General features: G+C 45.5%; 1 protein-coding gene and 1 long non-coding RNA gene across 2 annotated transcripts in view; one reads left to right on the forward strand and one right to left on the reverse strand.

Annotated features, from left to right (window-relative positions):
* Positions 1-7854: 7854 nt before the first annotated feature.
* Positions 7855-9616, reverse strand: LOC142071079 (uncharacterized). Its single transcript, XR_012667035.1, has 2 exons — positions 8551-9616; positions 7855-8177 (listed from the first exon to the last, which is right to left on the reverse strand). It is a non-coding gene; the product is annotated as an uncharacterized LOC142071079 (long non-coding RNA).
* A 4609-nt stretch (positions 9617-14225) lies between these two features.
* Positions 14226-16443, forward strand: part of TXNDC5 (thioredoxin domain containing 5) — a 38596-nt gene continuing 36378 nt past the window's right edge. The window contains exon 1 of the mRNA XM_048839806.2: positions 14226-14535. Coding sequence (XP_048695763.2) covers positions 14315-14535 — 221 coding nt within the window. The 5' untranslated portion in view covers positions 14226-14314. The remainder of the gene's footprint in view (positions 14536-16443) is intronic.

Consider the following 16443-nt stretch of genomic DNA (forward strand, 5'->3'; position numbering starts at 1 on the left):
CTCCATGCTATAGTATTAAGTAGATATAAATACTAGGTGGACTTTTGAGATGTGCAACACTCAAGAAAGGACATTCACTTTTGTCAAGCAGGCTGGGCCTAACATAGATAATGGTGAGTTATGCCAACTTTTAAGGTATATAAAATGGGTTACAGGTTTAGCATTATTAGTATAAATAGGTGAGGTATTTGGATCCCTCATAGAAACATCAACAAGGAAAATTGAACATTCTTACTGGTTTGTCTCTGATTTGGTCATATTTACATGAAAACTAAATGAGACTTCTAAGATTTCTTTAAGGAATTGAAGAGAGGCTTATGTTTCAATCAGATAAGGCAGATGCCATCCCAAAAAAAGAAATTTTGCATTCTTTATCATGGTTATGCCCTGACTCTCTGGAGAATCTCTGACAGCTATTGCAAGTGGTTCAACACATAGAGAAAACAGAAGTGACAAAGGGGCACTTTTGCTTTGTGCTGCTCCTTAAGGAGAAAATCCCTGCTTGGTACCTGTTCAGATAAAGGAATACACATAGAGAACAATAGAACCATTTATGGAAGTTATAAATTGATGTGCAAAATTAAAGTTCTCCAATACTACAGAAAAATAAGCCTAAAAAATCCTATTAAAAGTTTTCTCTGCATCTAATGCTAGAAGGATGCTGTTAATCATTTGTATTATACGATAAAGTTTAGTATTCACCAAATGTTATGATTTGTTGCTGTCCCTGGAGTAAAGCTACATTGGTCAGTATGATTTGATAGTGGTAGGATCAGAGAGAGCTGATTTTGCCAGTATTTTATTGTGTAGCTTAATGAATGAGATTTGTCAGAATGATCTACAGACTTCTGGATTTTTATCTTTGTTCAGGAGTATAATTATACTGGTTTCCAAACAGTAACTGGACAGTTTTCCCTTTTCAAAGAAGTTCTGGAACATTTCTTTGCTGCTTGTAACGTTGTTGATCACTTCTTCCTTGACAACTTGTCCTCCATTGATTTTTTTTTGTTCAGTATCCTCCCATTTTTCCTGCTTCTTTATCATCTCTTTTGATAGATGCTCCTCTTTCCCTCTCCCACTTTCTGTGGGGGTCCTACACAGTTCTGTCCTTGGCCCCCTTCTCTTCTTTCTGTATACCCTATCTCTAAGTGACCTTATCTGCTAGCATGGCTTTGAGTACCAATAAAAAAATTTACCTTTCCACTTCTGATTATCTCCCTTCCTCTCTCCTTATTAAAGTGCTCATTTCAACCTCTTTGACAACATTCTTCAATGTCTCACCATCAACAAAAACTGAAAACTGAGCTCCTTGCCATTCTTTCAAAACCCTCTCTACCCCCCATGTTTCTGTCACTATTGAACACAGCACCATTCTCCCTGTCACTGAGTCCTGTAAAATAGGAGTCATCCTGGAATCTTCCCTTTACCTTTTACCCCATGCATTCAGTCAATGTCAAATTCTTACTCCTCCTTTGTACACAACAAGCTAGATTCTGATCCATGGTTCCCAAGGGTAAGGAGAAGTACCTTATCAGGGCAGGTGGGTATTCCTCTGATGTAAGGAAATGTTGGGTGGCATAAAGCCATAAATCTTATGGGTGGCATAAAGTGTAGGTGCCTCCATGTCACCTACCTCTCTCCCCCTTCCTCCCAGATAGAGGGGGCATTCCTGGGCCAGTCAAGCTGTTGGAAATAATTTCCCTTCTAAGTTTATTAATGTTTACCATGACTCAGCTTCCACACAAGTATTTCTTTATTAGTCCAAAGGCCTCTTGATGCTAATTACATCCAAAATACCAGTACAAGCATATATTTTAACAGCAATACACTTACAAGCATTGGCCAAAATACTCACAACAGAATCAGGTTCGGGATATTCCTTCCCAACATGGTGTAACTACAAGGGGTAAGGAAAAAGCTCTGACCAAAAAAACTTCTGGAAGTCTTGCTTTTTATACACAACAACAAACCATGTTATTGCTGGTTGTTGGACTTTAGTCAAAGACCAAAAAGGGAATCTTAGGACTAAACTTTGCACCTGGTGCCCAGTCAGCCATGTTTTCTATATTTCTATTACTTCAGTTAAGACCATCAATAAGATAATGCTGGTATTTCCAGGATCACTTCACATTTAACGCAGACAACTCTTTGTTCTCATGATCTTATTCTTTTGGTCACATGCTTTGAGCCTATTGCTCATGCTAAAATTCCAATGCAGTTTAAAACCAAAGTTTACTTAGACCCAGTGTAGGGCCCATATTCCTAGGATTCATAGAATTTAAGGATGGAATATACCAATAGATGATCTGGTCTGACCTCCTGTATATCACAGGATGTTAAATTTCATTTAGTTACCCCTGTATTGAGCCCCAGAACTTGTGCTTGGTTAAAGCATATCTTCCAGACAGGCATCCAGACTTCATCTGAACATATCAAAAGATGGGGAATCCATCACTTTCCTTGGTAGATTGTTCCAGTGGTTGATCACCTTCACTTTTAAAAATATTTGAATTTGAATTTGTCTGGCTTCAGCTTTTAGCTTTTTTGTTATGTCTTTCTCTGCTATATTAAAGAGCCCTTTAGTACCCAGAATTTACTCCCCAGGTAGTTATACACCACAATCAAGTCACCCCTTAATCTTTTTTTCCCCATAAGCTAAACAGATGGAGCCCTTTAAGGGTTTGTCTACATGGTGCATTAGTGCGCATCAGCTGGGGTGTAAATTCTAGTGTGCACTAGTATGCCATGCCCTAACTGTCCTTGTGGACCTTCTAGCATGCACTAAAAATTACCTAGTGCATTTTGACACAGTACTGTTTGAAATGGGATTACACGAACACACACTTTCAGTGCTCACCAGCAGGGTCTACACAGACAATTAGTGTGTAACATGCTGGAGCACACTAATGCACCATGTAGACAAGCCCTTAATCTTTAATTATAAGGTATTTTTTCCAGCCCCTGAATCATTTTTGTGACTCTTATTTGCACTTCTCCAATTTTTCAGCATCCTTTAAAAAATGTGGACAACAGAACTGTACATAGTATTTCAGTATCAATCTCCCCAAAGCCATACACAGAGGTAAAATCACCTCCCTACTTCTACTCACTACTTCCCTATTTATACATCCAAGGATTGCTTTTGCCCTTTTTGCCAGAGTGCTTTTGTTGAGTTGCCTGTCCATTATGTCCCCTAAATCCTTTTCATAGTCAGTTTCCAGCATATAGTCCTCCATTCTATAGGCATGACCTGCATTTCTTGTTCCTAGATGTAGGACTTTGCATTTGGCTGCATTCAAGTGAACTTCTCTTCTGTATGGAGGGAAGGGATTGAATGTTGGGGAGGAATGGAAAGGAGCATCAAAGAATAATTAACATTTTAATTATATAATATCTTTCATATAAATAAATCCCACAACATCTTAAAGAATTATTTAAATGATAAAATATAATAGAGCAACTTCATAATTACCTAGTAGAAGAAGGGAAATATTAAGAGGCAGGGCATAAGGGAGGTAATAACAGGTAGTGAGATAGAGCAGCATTTCTCAAACTGGGGTCTGTGGACACCCTGGGGGTCCACGAGGGCACTCCAGGGGCCCTGCGGGCCCCGCTGATCAACTCTTCCCCTTTCCTCCCAGTGCCTCCTGCACGCTGGAAAACAGCTGTTCCCAGCATGCAGCAGGCACTGGGAGTGAGGGGAAGGAGCAGGGATGGGATACGCTCAGGGGAGGGGACGGAAAGAGGCAGGGCAGGGGTGGCACGGAGGTGAGGAAGGGAAGGAGTGGGGGTGGGGCCTAGGGCTGAGTGGGGGGCTTAGGGGTCTGAAAAATTTTAAATCAAAATGAGCGTCCACAGGTTGCTAACGTTTGAGAACTGCTGAGATAGAGAGTTAGTAAGGATAATAGCTGCAGTGAGGCTAGTCACCTGGTGAGAGCTGCAGAGGAGGTGGTTGCACTAGCAGTGGGGAAATGGTGGGCAGGTAGGACAGAGGAATCAAATTTTAGATGAATTAAGAAGGCCTTCTTTTCCAAATCCAAATAACTAAGCATGTATCAAAAAGTCAGTTATTTTCTTTTGTTATTGAATCCAAGTACAAAGTAGATCATTCCTCTTAGTTTCTATAAAACTATAAATACTGCACTTGACATAATCTGTGTTAGGGGGAAAAAAAGTTCACTAATTATTAAGAATTTGAAAAACATCCAGTGATATGTGACACACTGAGAGTGTAAAATAAACATTAAGTACTGACAACCATGTCACTTACATTAATTCTAAGCCATAATCTTGGTCCTCATTTACCAAAGAGTGATGGTGCTTCTGTTAAGAGTTAAGAAGGGGATGGGGGGAATGACTATTTTTAGTGTCCTAAATTGTAGTTGGATTTGAAAAAGAGCAACATTAGAGACACATATCTTTTTGGATGGATATTCTAGCACATTGTTTATGAGCCATTAGAAGGGTACAGGCTAGTGCAGATTAAAAAATAATTAAAACCAGTTTTCTGCATGTGGAGTCGGCCAGAAACTATGAGTGAGTAACTGTCTAAACAAGCACTATTTTCTGAACTTCATTCACCTTCTGGGTATCTCATGGGGTTTTTTTGTGGTGTTTTTTTTTAAAATAATATTCATATCTGCTTCTCTACTTTCTTTCACTTCAGTTCTGTTTTATTTAGGATATAGTGAAAAATCACAGGGGGCACAATCATGTGCCAAGTATCAAAATGGACCAAAATTCAGTATTGGCAGATAAAAGCAGCTGCAGGTCACTTAAGAGGGTGTGTGTAGTGTAATGGAAGAGAATTCAACCATGGAAAAAATATTCCAGTATTCCATCATTAAAGCAGCTGTTAAATTAATAGACAGGAAACTCTCTCTTTATGATCCTTGAAATCTTCAATCTATATTATGCTATTCTTTGTAACAACATCTAACTGTATAACTGAAAGGCCCTGTTTATGAACTTTATAACACAGCACATTACAACTGAGAGTAAATTATCTGAAAGCAAATTCTGTATCATTAGATGTAATCATAAGAAGCTAAATTGTTGGAGCTGACAGCCTCCTTACAGAGTCTTCACAACTATCACAAATTGCCAGGCAGCAGCCAATCAATAGCAGCTGTTGAAACTTACTTCTGAAGAGGCTAATTGTTCACCGTAGAGGTCAAAGTTCCACAGGAGTGGTGGTCAGCAATTGATAGTGAAAATGGTGAAAATTGCAATCCTAATGAAAATAAATTTCCACTAGAAACAAAAATAAGTGTACACGTACTCTGAGGTTGTGCTTTTCTCACTGTTGTACCATCTTTTCGGCTGTCAAACTCATAATATTTTGTGGGTGGCAAAATGATGTCATTTAATTCAACAGCTTGTAGTAATTTCCACTCACAGCCCTTCATGAGAGGTACAAATTACTGAAGAAAGAGGGATATAAGCTTACATATGGCAGTATCACTTTTCTTTTCCATTGAGATCACAATATCCTTCTTTCTAGCTGAATGACAATTGTGCTGTCACTAAAATTACATCATGCTATCTTCCCTCAGAGGACATGGTTTATGATTCAAGGGACAGCTGTCAAAATATACTCTACTATGGGCTTTGGAAATCTCTTAGGTACATACACATGAGTTTCAGAGTAACAGCCGTGTTAGTCTGTATTCGCAAAAAGCAAAGGAGTACTTGTGGCACCTTAGAGACTAACCAATTTATTTGAGCATAAGTCTCTAAGATGCCACAAGTACTCCTTTTCTTTTTACACATGAGTTTGTTCTTTTTTTAGAAGGGTAACTATGGATTATAGCAAAAGTGGAATGTAAATTGGAATCCTACATGTAAATAGCAAGTTGTAGAATAAATCTAAGATATAAATATCACTGATTAATGTGACTAGTGTTCTTCTACCCTCTGGGTACCCGCATTTTAGGTGTGCGTGTGCCCATATGCTTTCCATGGGAGACTTTTCATAGCAGTGTCTGTGGGTCCAGGCTTGTGTCCTATATATTCTCATGGGCCGAACCAAGGGCATATAGGGGAGGATGGACCCACTGCCGCTCAAGCTCCTTCTCAACTGCCTGTGGCTAGAGATAGAGCCTTGCAGTGTCCATTCACTTTTTAATCTTACCTTTTTTAATTGCATTTAATTAATTTTATTGTTCCTCATACATGCTGGGGGCTGCCCCCCATATCTTTTGTCTTTGCAGTACACACACACAATCCAACCTACACCTCTTCTTGTCTGTGGCCTTCTCTTTCTGGGGTATGCCCAGAACCTGAGGCTTCAAACCCTGAGAGATCTGTGACAGGTCTTTCTCCTTAGCGATGGACGTTCCAGCTGCCTCCATTGTCTCAGAGTCCAACATTCTATCAGAGTGCAAGGTCTCAACTGGATTTAAAAGCAGATCTAGGAAGCTGAGGGAGGGCAGGTTGCAGCTTATGGAGCATTTCTGGCAACCTGCTACTACTTTGGAGCCTGATTTTCCCTCGTACTTCAGCCTTTTTCAGCCTGAGCGTCCCAGCAACTTCCATGGCTCCAGTGCCTGCAACCAGACACCAGGAGGCTGCTTCAGAGACTTTGAAACCTTCTAGGAAGAAAAGAACTAGATTCCCCCAACAGAGTTCCTAAGAGGTAGGAAATGTCACCCTAAAAGTCAGGGAGAAAGGAGACCTTGTATCTGCGTATGGGTACTGCCGAGGCTCCTACTTCCTCCGTTACCAAGATCCCATACCTATGAAGAAAACCTTCAGCGCTTCATGCATTGAAAAGTCTCTCAGAAAACAGCCCCATTCAGAACCAGCTCTGATACTCTTCTCAGTCCTCCAAACACAGGAACTCCTAGAAGAAACCACCTTCAACCCTGACCCCAGCACTCACTTCTGCTGGTACCAGTGTACCCCCGCAGTGGCTGAGATGAAGGCCCTGCTGCCAGTACTGATGCAGCTGCCAGTCCCAACTTGACTGCCGATACTGATGCTGCCACCAGTACCAATACCTTTTCCCTGACAACACTAGAAACAGAGGATAACACCTCTTCAGACTCAAAGATCTCTGTCTAACTTTCCACTGTCTTTCTGTTTGAACTTCCCTCCCCTGAGAAGAATCCCGAGGAAGAGACCCCAGGGACCAGTTGACAACTGACCCAACAACCTCCATGGCAGGAGTACCCTTCCCTTATGCCTCACCACATTGGGTCTTCTGGAAACCTTGGGTCCCATACGAAGATCTGTTCTAGAGGGCACCCTCATGATCACCAGTGCCCCAGGAGGACTCCCCTTCCTCAAAAGAACTCTCTAGAAGAACAAGAGCTGAGAGTGGAGGAAGAGGGGATCTAATACGTCCTCTTCCTTACCAGATGAGGCAGTTATGACCCTCTCCCCTGTCCTATGTGCATGACTTCAAAGTCTTCCAAGGACTCATGAAGGTTGCCAAATCCTTACAGATGCCCTTGGAAGAGGTGCAGGAACCACAGCATGCCCTGGTAGATATCCTATATACCGATTCCCAAAGCAATATAGCCTTACCTGTTAATGAGGCTTTGCTGTCACAAGCCTGGGCAATATGGCAAATGCCAGCCACTGTCCCACCAACTTGCAAGAATGCAGAAAATAAATATTGTGTACCTACCAAGGGCTCAGAATACCTCTTCTCCTATTCCACCCCAAATTCCCTGGTGGTTGATGTTGTAAATGAGAGAGACAGACAACATTGCTCCAGATCAAGTCCTCATGACAAGAAACTGAAGCACCCGGACCTTCTCAGCTGCAAAGGCTGTTCTTCAGCTACATTACAATTCAGGATAGCTGGCCACCAGACCCTAGTGGCAAAGCAGAACTACACAAATTACAGCAAGTTCTCTCATTTTATTGCTGCTTTACCACAAGACCAGAAGGACCAGTTTCAGGCTCTCATCACTGAATGTCAGATGACTGCCAAAGCCTCTTTGTGAGCCTCTTTGGATGAGGCCAAAAACTAATTTCTTTCTATGGCATCCACTATAGTTATTCACTATGCTTCATGGCTATTCTCCTTTGGACTTTGTAGGGAAATCCAGAATACAGTAGAGGATCTTGCCTTTGAAGACTTAAGCTCTTCAGCAATGCCACAGATTAATTCCTTCACACAGTAAAGGATTCTAGAGTGACCCTTTGATCTCTGGGCATCCACATCCCTGCAACCAAAAGAAAAAGTAGAGGTCACAGATAGCCCAATGTTCTCAATTAATCCAGTACCAAACCTTCCAAAGATCTGTAGAGCCACCCAACAAGGTCCCATCATCTGCTATCACCTTGCAGTCAGCAGCTTCTTCTGACCTTTCTTTTGACCCTTCTGTTGAGGGTCACAAGTCAGTCCACAGTCGGGATCTGATGCAGCACCACCACCCCTGCCTCCCACCCACCCTACGGAGAGCTCTCCTATTTCAAGCTTTATTGGGAGTATATTACATCAGGCTATGGCATTCATGTAATTTCGAACCTCCATTCAGCTTCCTCTTCCCTTTTCAGGGGCTCTCACAAAGATCTCCTAAGACAGGAGGTACAAACCCTCTTGCTCCTGGGGGTGATCCAACCAGCTCCTCCTTCTTTCATCGGAAAAGGGTTCTACTCCAGCTGCTTCCTGGTATGCAAGCAAAAAGGAGGATGGAGACCAAGACTGAACACATTCATCCAAACGTGGAGGTTCAATATGGTAACCCTCGCCGCAATAATACCATTATTAGCTCCACGAGGCTGCTTTGTGAGCCTTGACTTTCAGGATGCATATTTTCAGGTAGCAATACATCCAGCTCACAGACACCGCCTCCAGTTCATCATCACCAATGACCGCTGTCAGTACTAAGTGCTTCCCTTTGGCCTCTCAACTGACGTGGGAGTCTTCACAAAGGTTATCTCAGTTGTCATGGCCCAAATCTGTGGCAAATGGGAAAAGTCACCTTCCTCTATCTCGATGACTGGCTCCTCAAGGGTTGTTCCCTCCATGAGGTACAGTCAGCAGCAACAAGGCCCTAGCACATTTCTACTCTGTGGGACTCTGGTTCAATGCAATCTTTGACATCTGTCCAACACATCAACTTCATAGGGGTCACCTTGGACTCCACAACTGCCAGGGCATACTTCCCCAGGGACAGGTTTGTCATGATGTCCAACCTCCTCTCCACACTACAGCAGAATCCTCAAACCATCAGAAGGACCTGACTTCAGATTTTGAGCCATGTGGCAGCCTGTACTCTTGTAACATCTTATGGCAGTCTGCACTCTCTGTGCCCAGTGCTCAGAGTTCTCAACTCTCTCAATTGGTGGAGGGTGTCACAGGGTACAGTCCTCATCGCCAGACTGGCACCTCCTCCTTGTCATGATGGGGATTAGCTCAAGGCCAACGCCCACATCTGCGGTCTGCACACTGACACTCTGTCTCTTTTCCCGCCTACAGCTCCTCTCTCAGCCAGAACCGCAGGGTCCTCATCTTGACTGAGCCATCCGGCCGTGTCATTGTCTATGGTTCCCCACTTCCTGGGGAGAGTATCTCTGTCCAACAGTCCAGCCACTTCCCTAGTGGCGAGTGAGGGGGTCCCAGGCCCAACCACTACTCTGGGCCCCAACCCAAGGACCCTGTAAATAGCAGCCTCCTATTGCTCCTCTGTAACTCTGTCAATACTGCTCTATTTCCCTCGGCCACTTCCCCACAGCTCCAGTACCTTCTTTGCCCTCAGCTCAGGGCACTCAGCTGCTCAGTCCTAAGAACCAGCCACTGCTCTGTCCAAGGTGCTTACAGTTCTCTTAGCCCTCCAGGGATACAATCCTTAGTCCCTGGGCTCCCAGCAGCAACTGAACTATTCTTCCCTGCAGCTCCCTTTTATATGGACCTGCTGGGCCCTAATTGGCTGTTCCTCGCAGTCTGGCTGCTTCCCAGGCAGCCTTCCCACGGCTCTGTTAGTCCCTTCTCTGCCAGTGTGGGGTTGACGCCCTATCACAGAGGGATCCCCACAAGGTTTGCCTGGGAGTTCCATTCTCTCATACCCCCCACAAAGATAAGCACCACAGATGTCTCCCTACTAGACGGAGAGCTCACCTCCAGGACCTCATAGCACAAGGCAGATGGATCCCTGAGGTGTCTGCTCCTCACATCAATCTACTTGAGCTCAGAGCAGTTCAGTACATATGTGACCACTTTCTACCCAAGATTCAGGGTCACTTAGTCAGAGTCAAGAGATAAACAGAAAAACCATGTACTAAATAAACCACCAAGAGGTGTAAGGTCCTTGTGCACAGAGGCAATAAAACTTTGGAACTGGGGCATAATGCACCAAATTGACATCTCAGTGGCATATCTACCTAGTCAGCAAAACACCATAGCAAACATTTCTCCAGCACCTCGAATGGGAGTTGAGTGATCTTATCCTACAGAAGATTCTCACCTGGGATATCCCAAAGATAGATTTATTTGCGACACCATCCAACATGAAATACCAGTGATTTTGCTTGGTGGGAGGACACAACCACAAATCATTAGGGGACACCTTCCTTACCAGTTGGCCTTGAACTCTGCCATATGCTTCTCCCCCAACACCATTGCTCCTCAAGGTCCTGAACAAACTAAAACAAGAGAAAACGGTAATCATCCTGACCAAGGGCAGGTAAAGTTCCTGGACCTGATACACCTGTTGGTGACTACCTTTTCACTTCCCTCTGACAGCTGACCTACTGACCCAAGAATTGGGCACAATACGCACACCACAATGCCCATTTCTCCAAGCTATATCTCAAGGCTTGGCTCCTTGATGACTCTTGGGTATAGAAATCAGTAGCTGTTTTGAAGCACAGAATGTGCTGCTGAATAGCAGGAAACTCTCCACAAGAAAGAATTACCTGCAAAAGTGCAAGCAGTTCCAGTCCTGATGCACCCGCCAGGCATTATTTGCTGCCGAGTCTCACCTAGAGTCATAGACTTTAAGGTCAGAAGGGACCATTATGATGTTCTAGTCTGACCTCCTGCACAACGCAGGCCATAGAATTTCACCCACCCATTCCTGTAATAAACCCCTAACCTAGGTCTGAGCTATTGAAGTCCTCAAATCATGGTTTAAAGACTTCAAGGTGCAGAGAATCCTCCAGCAAGCGACCCATGCCCCACGCTGCAGAGGAAGGAGAAAAACCCCCAGGGCCTCTGCCAATCTGCCCTGGAGGAAAATCCCTTCCCGACCCCAAATATGGCGATCAGCTAAACCCTGAGCATGTGGGCAAGACTCACCAGTAGACATCCAGGAAAAAATTCTCTGTAGTAACTCAGATCCCACCCCATCTAACATCCCATCACAGGCCATTGGGCATATTTACCGCTAATAGTCAAAGATCAATTAATTGCCAAAAATTAAGCTATCCCATCATACCATCCCCTCCATAAACTTATCAAGCTTAGTCTTGAAGCCAGATATGTCTTTTGCCCCCTCCACTCCCCTTGGAAGAGCTTCCAGAACTTCACTCCTCTGTTTGGTTAGAAACCTTCGTCTAATTTCAAGTCTAAACTTCCTGATGGCCAGGTTTTATCCATTTTTTCTTGTGTCCACACTGGTATCTCACTGACATACTCAAGTACTTGCTGAATTAAAAATCCTGGATTTGTCACTGAGCTCCATCAAAGTCCACCTGACTGCTATTACAGCATTTGATCTACCAGTTCAGGGGCTTTCAGTATTCGTACACCCTACAACTTCAAGACTCAGTAAGGGCTTGACCACCATTTTCCTCAAATTAGAGAGCCTACTACATCTTGGGACCTTAATCGAGTTCTCAAAGCATTGAAGAAAATACCCCTCAAGTCCATTTATCTTTCAAAACCCACTTTCCTCATAGCTGTCCCTTTGTCTAGAAGGGCAGGGTAGTTGGCAGCATCTGAGACAGACCCATCCTACAGAGTATTTTACTGGGACAAGGTGACTCTACGTCCCCATCCTTGCTTCCTTACCAAGATTTTACTGGACTTCCACATCAACCAGGATATTCAGTTGCCAGTCTTCTACCCCAAATCTCACACTTCAAGAGAAGAAGCCAGTCTTCACACTCTTGAATGTGAAAAGAGATCTTCAGAACCGCTCCTAGACTCAGTTTCCTTTGCAGACAGAATGAAGGAAGCCCCTATTTCCACCCAAAGACTATTGAAATGGGTCTCAGGGTGTATTTTTGGGGTGTGACAAAGCTTCTGGAGTGCACCAGCTAAAGTGACTACCCATTCCACTAGGGCAAAATCCACCCCTGTTGCCCCACTTAAGAATATACCCATTGCAGGTATTTGTGAAGCTGCCACCTGTTTGTCTGTGTATGCTTTTCCCCCACCACTATACTTTTGTGCATGCTTCCAGAGCAAATGTTGCCTCTGGTGTGGCTGTTCTCTGAACTGTGCTAAATCCCTTCCCTCAACATCCACCTTCATTGGGACACTGCTCGGGAGTCATCTAAAGTGGAACACACAAAGAAGGAGGAAAGGTTACTTACCCATATAGTAACAGCAGTTCTTTGAGATGTCATGGCTGATCTGGTACAAATATCATCTAATGATTGAATTTCAATCTGTTCAGAAACAAAAGTATCTGAAGTCCGAGAGGAGCACCATAAAAGCCTATATCTTCCTCTCCCATGATAACCTGGCAGGAGCGGAAAACTTATTTGCATCCAATGAAGTGAGCTGTAGCTCACAAAAGCTTATGCTCAAATAAATTTGTTAGTCTCTAAGGTGCTACGAGCCCTCCTTTTCTTTTTGCGGATACAGACTAACACGGCTGCTACTCTGAAACCTTGCAAACATCTGTGGCTTTTATCAGTTCCATGAGTCCCTTACTTTCTCTTGTCTGCTATGGAGGATGGCAACACTGTGGAGTGGAACCTTCAAAACCGGTGTTGGCCAAGGTCTGCAGAAACACACGTGGACTACATGAATCTCAGACCCAATGAAAAGTCTCCTCTGCGATCTAAACAGGTAATTTACAAATAATGGCAGCATGGCTCTCAAAGTTGACCTGTTGTCCCTATCCTTTATGTATGTGGTCTTTGAAAGCACAGATGGGGGAATTAAGGCTCTTTAGGGCAGTATCTTAAATGTGTTTTATATCTTATATTCTGCTGTATGGAGGGGGATACATGGTATGCAGAGTGGGTTACCCCAACACCCCTCATGAGTTTTGTAGAGTAAAAGCTCTTGTATGGCAACTGCAGAAAATCAAAACAAAAGCCCTAAGGTTAGGGGATACTATTCTTTAGCTGCCATTCCCCATACACTCACATAGCCTGTAACAGTCTCTACACCACTATTTTTAACATGTTAAATATGAACAATATAAACACTATGAATACGTTGAGGTGGGCTTGGAGACTTGCTGCTGCTGGCTGTGTTGTCATACACAGCACCAATCCATATTACTAGTGTCCTCCTATCGCCTCCCTATACTGTATTACATAAGCAGAAAAGAGCACATGGGCCAAAATCCTATGGGCTAAATGGCTGTAAGTGTATCTGGTTCCCATGTCACTGGACACACCATTACGAAAAGGAACCTGAGCACTTCAGAGGTTTCTTTCAGAGGCAAAGATCTAAAGCTGGTTTTCTCCACTTACTAGGCATCTGTTACTTGTCTTCATTCCCATTGTTAACTAAGGATGTGCTAAGGGTCTATGTACCTTTTCTTCATGGATTTCCACAAAGAAACTTTTTATGTGATTTAGCAGAATTTCTAGATTTACACTCCTGCTGCAGTATGGGTGGGTGGGTGGATGGGTGTCTTTGCGTCATCTTATTTGTTCATGTAAAAGGTCTGTTAGGTGATTCCAAAAGTGATCACCAAGAACGCCCATCCGCTTCGACCCCACCAGGTTTATGGCCTGACTGGTCCATGGCCCTGACAGAGTTTGCAGTGTGAGAGGGAAGGGCGTAAGGAAGGAGTAGCGGAGACGTGGGTGGGCAGCAGCAGCGGGTGCGGGGTGGGCTGGGGAGGGTGTAGATACAGTGAGGGGCAGGAGCGAGGGTGCAGTGAGGCAGAACGAGCTCGGGGCTGAGGCAGGTCACAGGAACGGGTAGGGAGGGTATCTGGGAAGAGCATAGAGAGGAGGTGGGGGAGGCGGCTACAGGCGGTGGTGGAGAGTGAGTGGAGCAGGAGTAACGGGGGCGCCTCTCTCGTGCTCTGAGTTCCCCCCCCGGTGCCCTTTGACCCCGGGGAGGCGGGGCCGGAAGGCGCCGGGCAGAGGGCGGGGGCTGGCGCCGGCACGGAAGGAGGCGGTCGGCGGACGTGGCCCGGCTTCTCTCTGTCTCTCGTGCTCCGCCATGGCCGCTGCTCTGTGCCGCGGCGCCTCCCCCCGGCTCGGCCCGGCGCGGCTGCTGCTGCTGCTGCTCGGAGGCCTCCTGTGCGCGGCCCCGGCGCGGGGCGACGCGGAGCCGGAGCCGGAGCCGGAGCCGGATTCGCACGCGCGGCACCGTTACAACGCCGAGATGCTGCGCCACGCCGCCCAGAGCGCCCCGCACTTCGTCATGTTCTTCGCCCCCTGGTAACCGGGCCGGGCGCGCGGCGGCGCGTTTCCCCGGTGACGTGGCAGCGGCCGCTGGGGGCGGCTCCTCGGGGGTCACGCGGGTGGGTTTGGGGCAGGGCCCGGCTTGGAGCCTAGGAGACGCAGCTGGCCTCCCCTTAGCCCCCGGGCCCCCTGCGAGCCGGGACGGGCGGGGGCTGCAGCCAGGGGCAGCCGCAGGCCCGCGTGCGCGGAGCCCGAGGGGAGCCGGGCCCGGTGCTGCCTGGAGGCCACGGCACGACCCGCCCCCGCGGTGCCTACGTGGCCTGCCCCAGCACAGGCCCCGGCAACAGGTCCTAGCCCTAAATGTGCCCGTTCTCAGCCGCCGCCCCGCCAGGTCGGGGCGTGTCACTGTCCCCATGGTACGGATGGGGGAGCCGAGTCACGGGCAGGTCAGGCGCGGGGTCTGCACAAGGGGGAGTTCACCCGTAGAGCGGGCCCGGTGGGGCTCTCTGAATGCTCAGCCAGAGCGCCCGCGTGCGAAGTGACTTCTCCAAGGTCTCATTGGAAGCCTGTGGAAGAAAAAGGAATCGAATCTGGGTTTTCTGAATTCCGGCTTAACACCGGCCCCTGGACCATCCTTCCTCTGGACTTGGCTTAGCTGTTAGTAAAGTCTGTTACTAAGGTTGGCTAACACGTTTTTAAAAAATCACCTCCCATCCTCGTGGAGACAGGCCCTAAGAGGACGGTGTAATAACCCTTTTTGTGTGCTCTCAGAGATCCCTCTGTTATCCTGTTTCCTTGAATCACTTTTGAAAGGGGGCTGATGGAGCCTCACTCCTTTTACTGATAATGTAATAGTAAAAACCATGCTGATAGATTTGACAGCTGCTGACTGAGCTTCCAAATGAAGTTTTTCAAAACTGACTTCTAATGATTCTGTGGGTTTTCTGTTTCCTCCTTTCTCCATGAATATGAACAAAGTAAATGGCATGTGTTTTGTGTGTGGTTCTTAAGAAATGGATATTGTTCCAGCGCACTTTTTTGGTATCATGAACTCCTAAATTCTAATCCAAATTTAGCGCTGTGTGACATTGGACAAGTCAGTTAGGGATGAGCAACCACAGTTCCCCTTGACTCTATTTGGAGTTGTGGGTGGTCAGCGTCTCTGAAAAAACTGGTCCTTAATCTGTCTCTTTTTACCCATCAGAAAAATAGGGATAATACCTTCCACATACCTTGGGGAGTATTAATGTTTGAGCAGAACTCTGAAAATACAAAGGGTTGTATAAGTAATAAATGTTATCTGTTGCTTGTGAATACCTTCAGTGGGACGCATCTGTGAGAAAACCTGGATTTGTGCTGGAAATGGCCCACCTTGATTATCATACACATTGTAGGGAGAGTGGTCACTTTGGATAAGCTATTACCAGCAGGAGAGTGAGTTTGTGTGTGTTTTTTTGAAAAAAAAAAAAAAGGGGGTGAGGGGGTGAGAGAACCTGTATTTGTGCTGGAAATGGCCCACCTTGATTATCACACACATTGTAAAGAGAGTGGTCACTTTGGATGGGCTATTACCAGCAGGAGAGTGAGTTTGTGTGAGGGGGGGCGCGGAGGGTGAGAAAACCTGGATTTGTGCTGGAAATGGCCCAAATTGATTATCATACACATTGTAAGGAGAGTGATCACTTTAGATAAGCTGTTACCAGCAGGAGAGTGGGGTGGGAGGAGGTATTGTTTCATGGTCTCTGTGTATATAATGTCTTCTGCAGTTTCCACAGTATGCATCCGATGAAGTGAGCTGTAGCTCACGAAAGCTTATGCTCAAATAAATTGGTTAGTCTCTAAGGTGCCACAAGTACTCCTTTTCTTTTTGTGAATACAGACTAACACGGCTGTTACTCTGAAACCTATCTGTATTTCATGTTAGTCCTGTTGGGTATTCGTATT

This window comes from Caretta caretta, chromosome 2 (assembly GCF_965140235.1).
Source record: "Caretta caretta isolate rCarCar2 chromosome 2, rCarCar1.hap1, whole genome shotgun sequence".
NCBI lineage: Eukaryota > Metazoa > Chordata > Testudines > Cheloniidae > Caretta > Caretta caretta.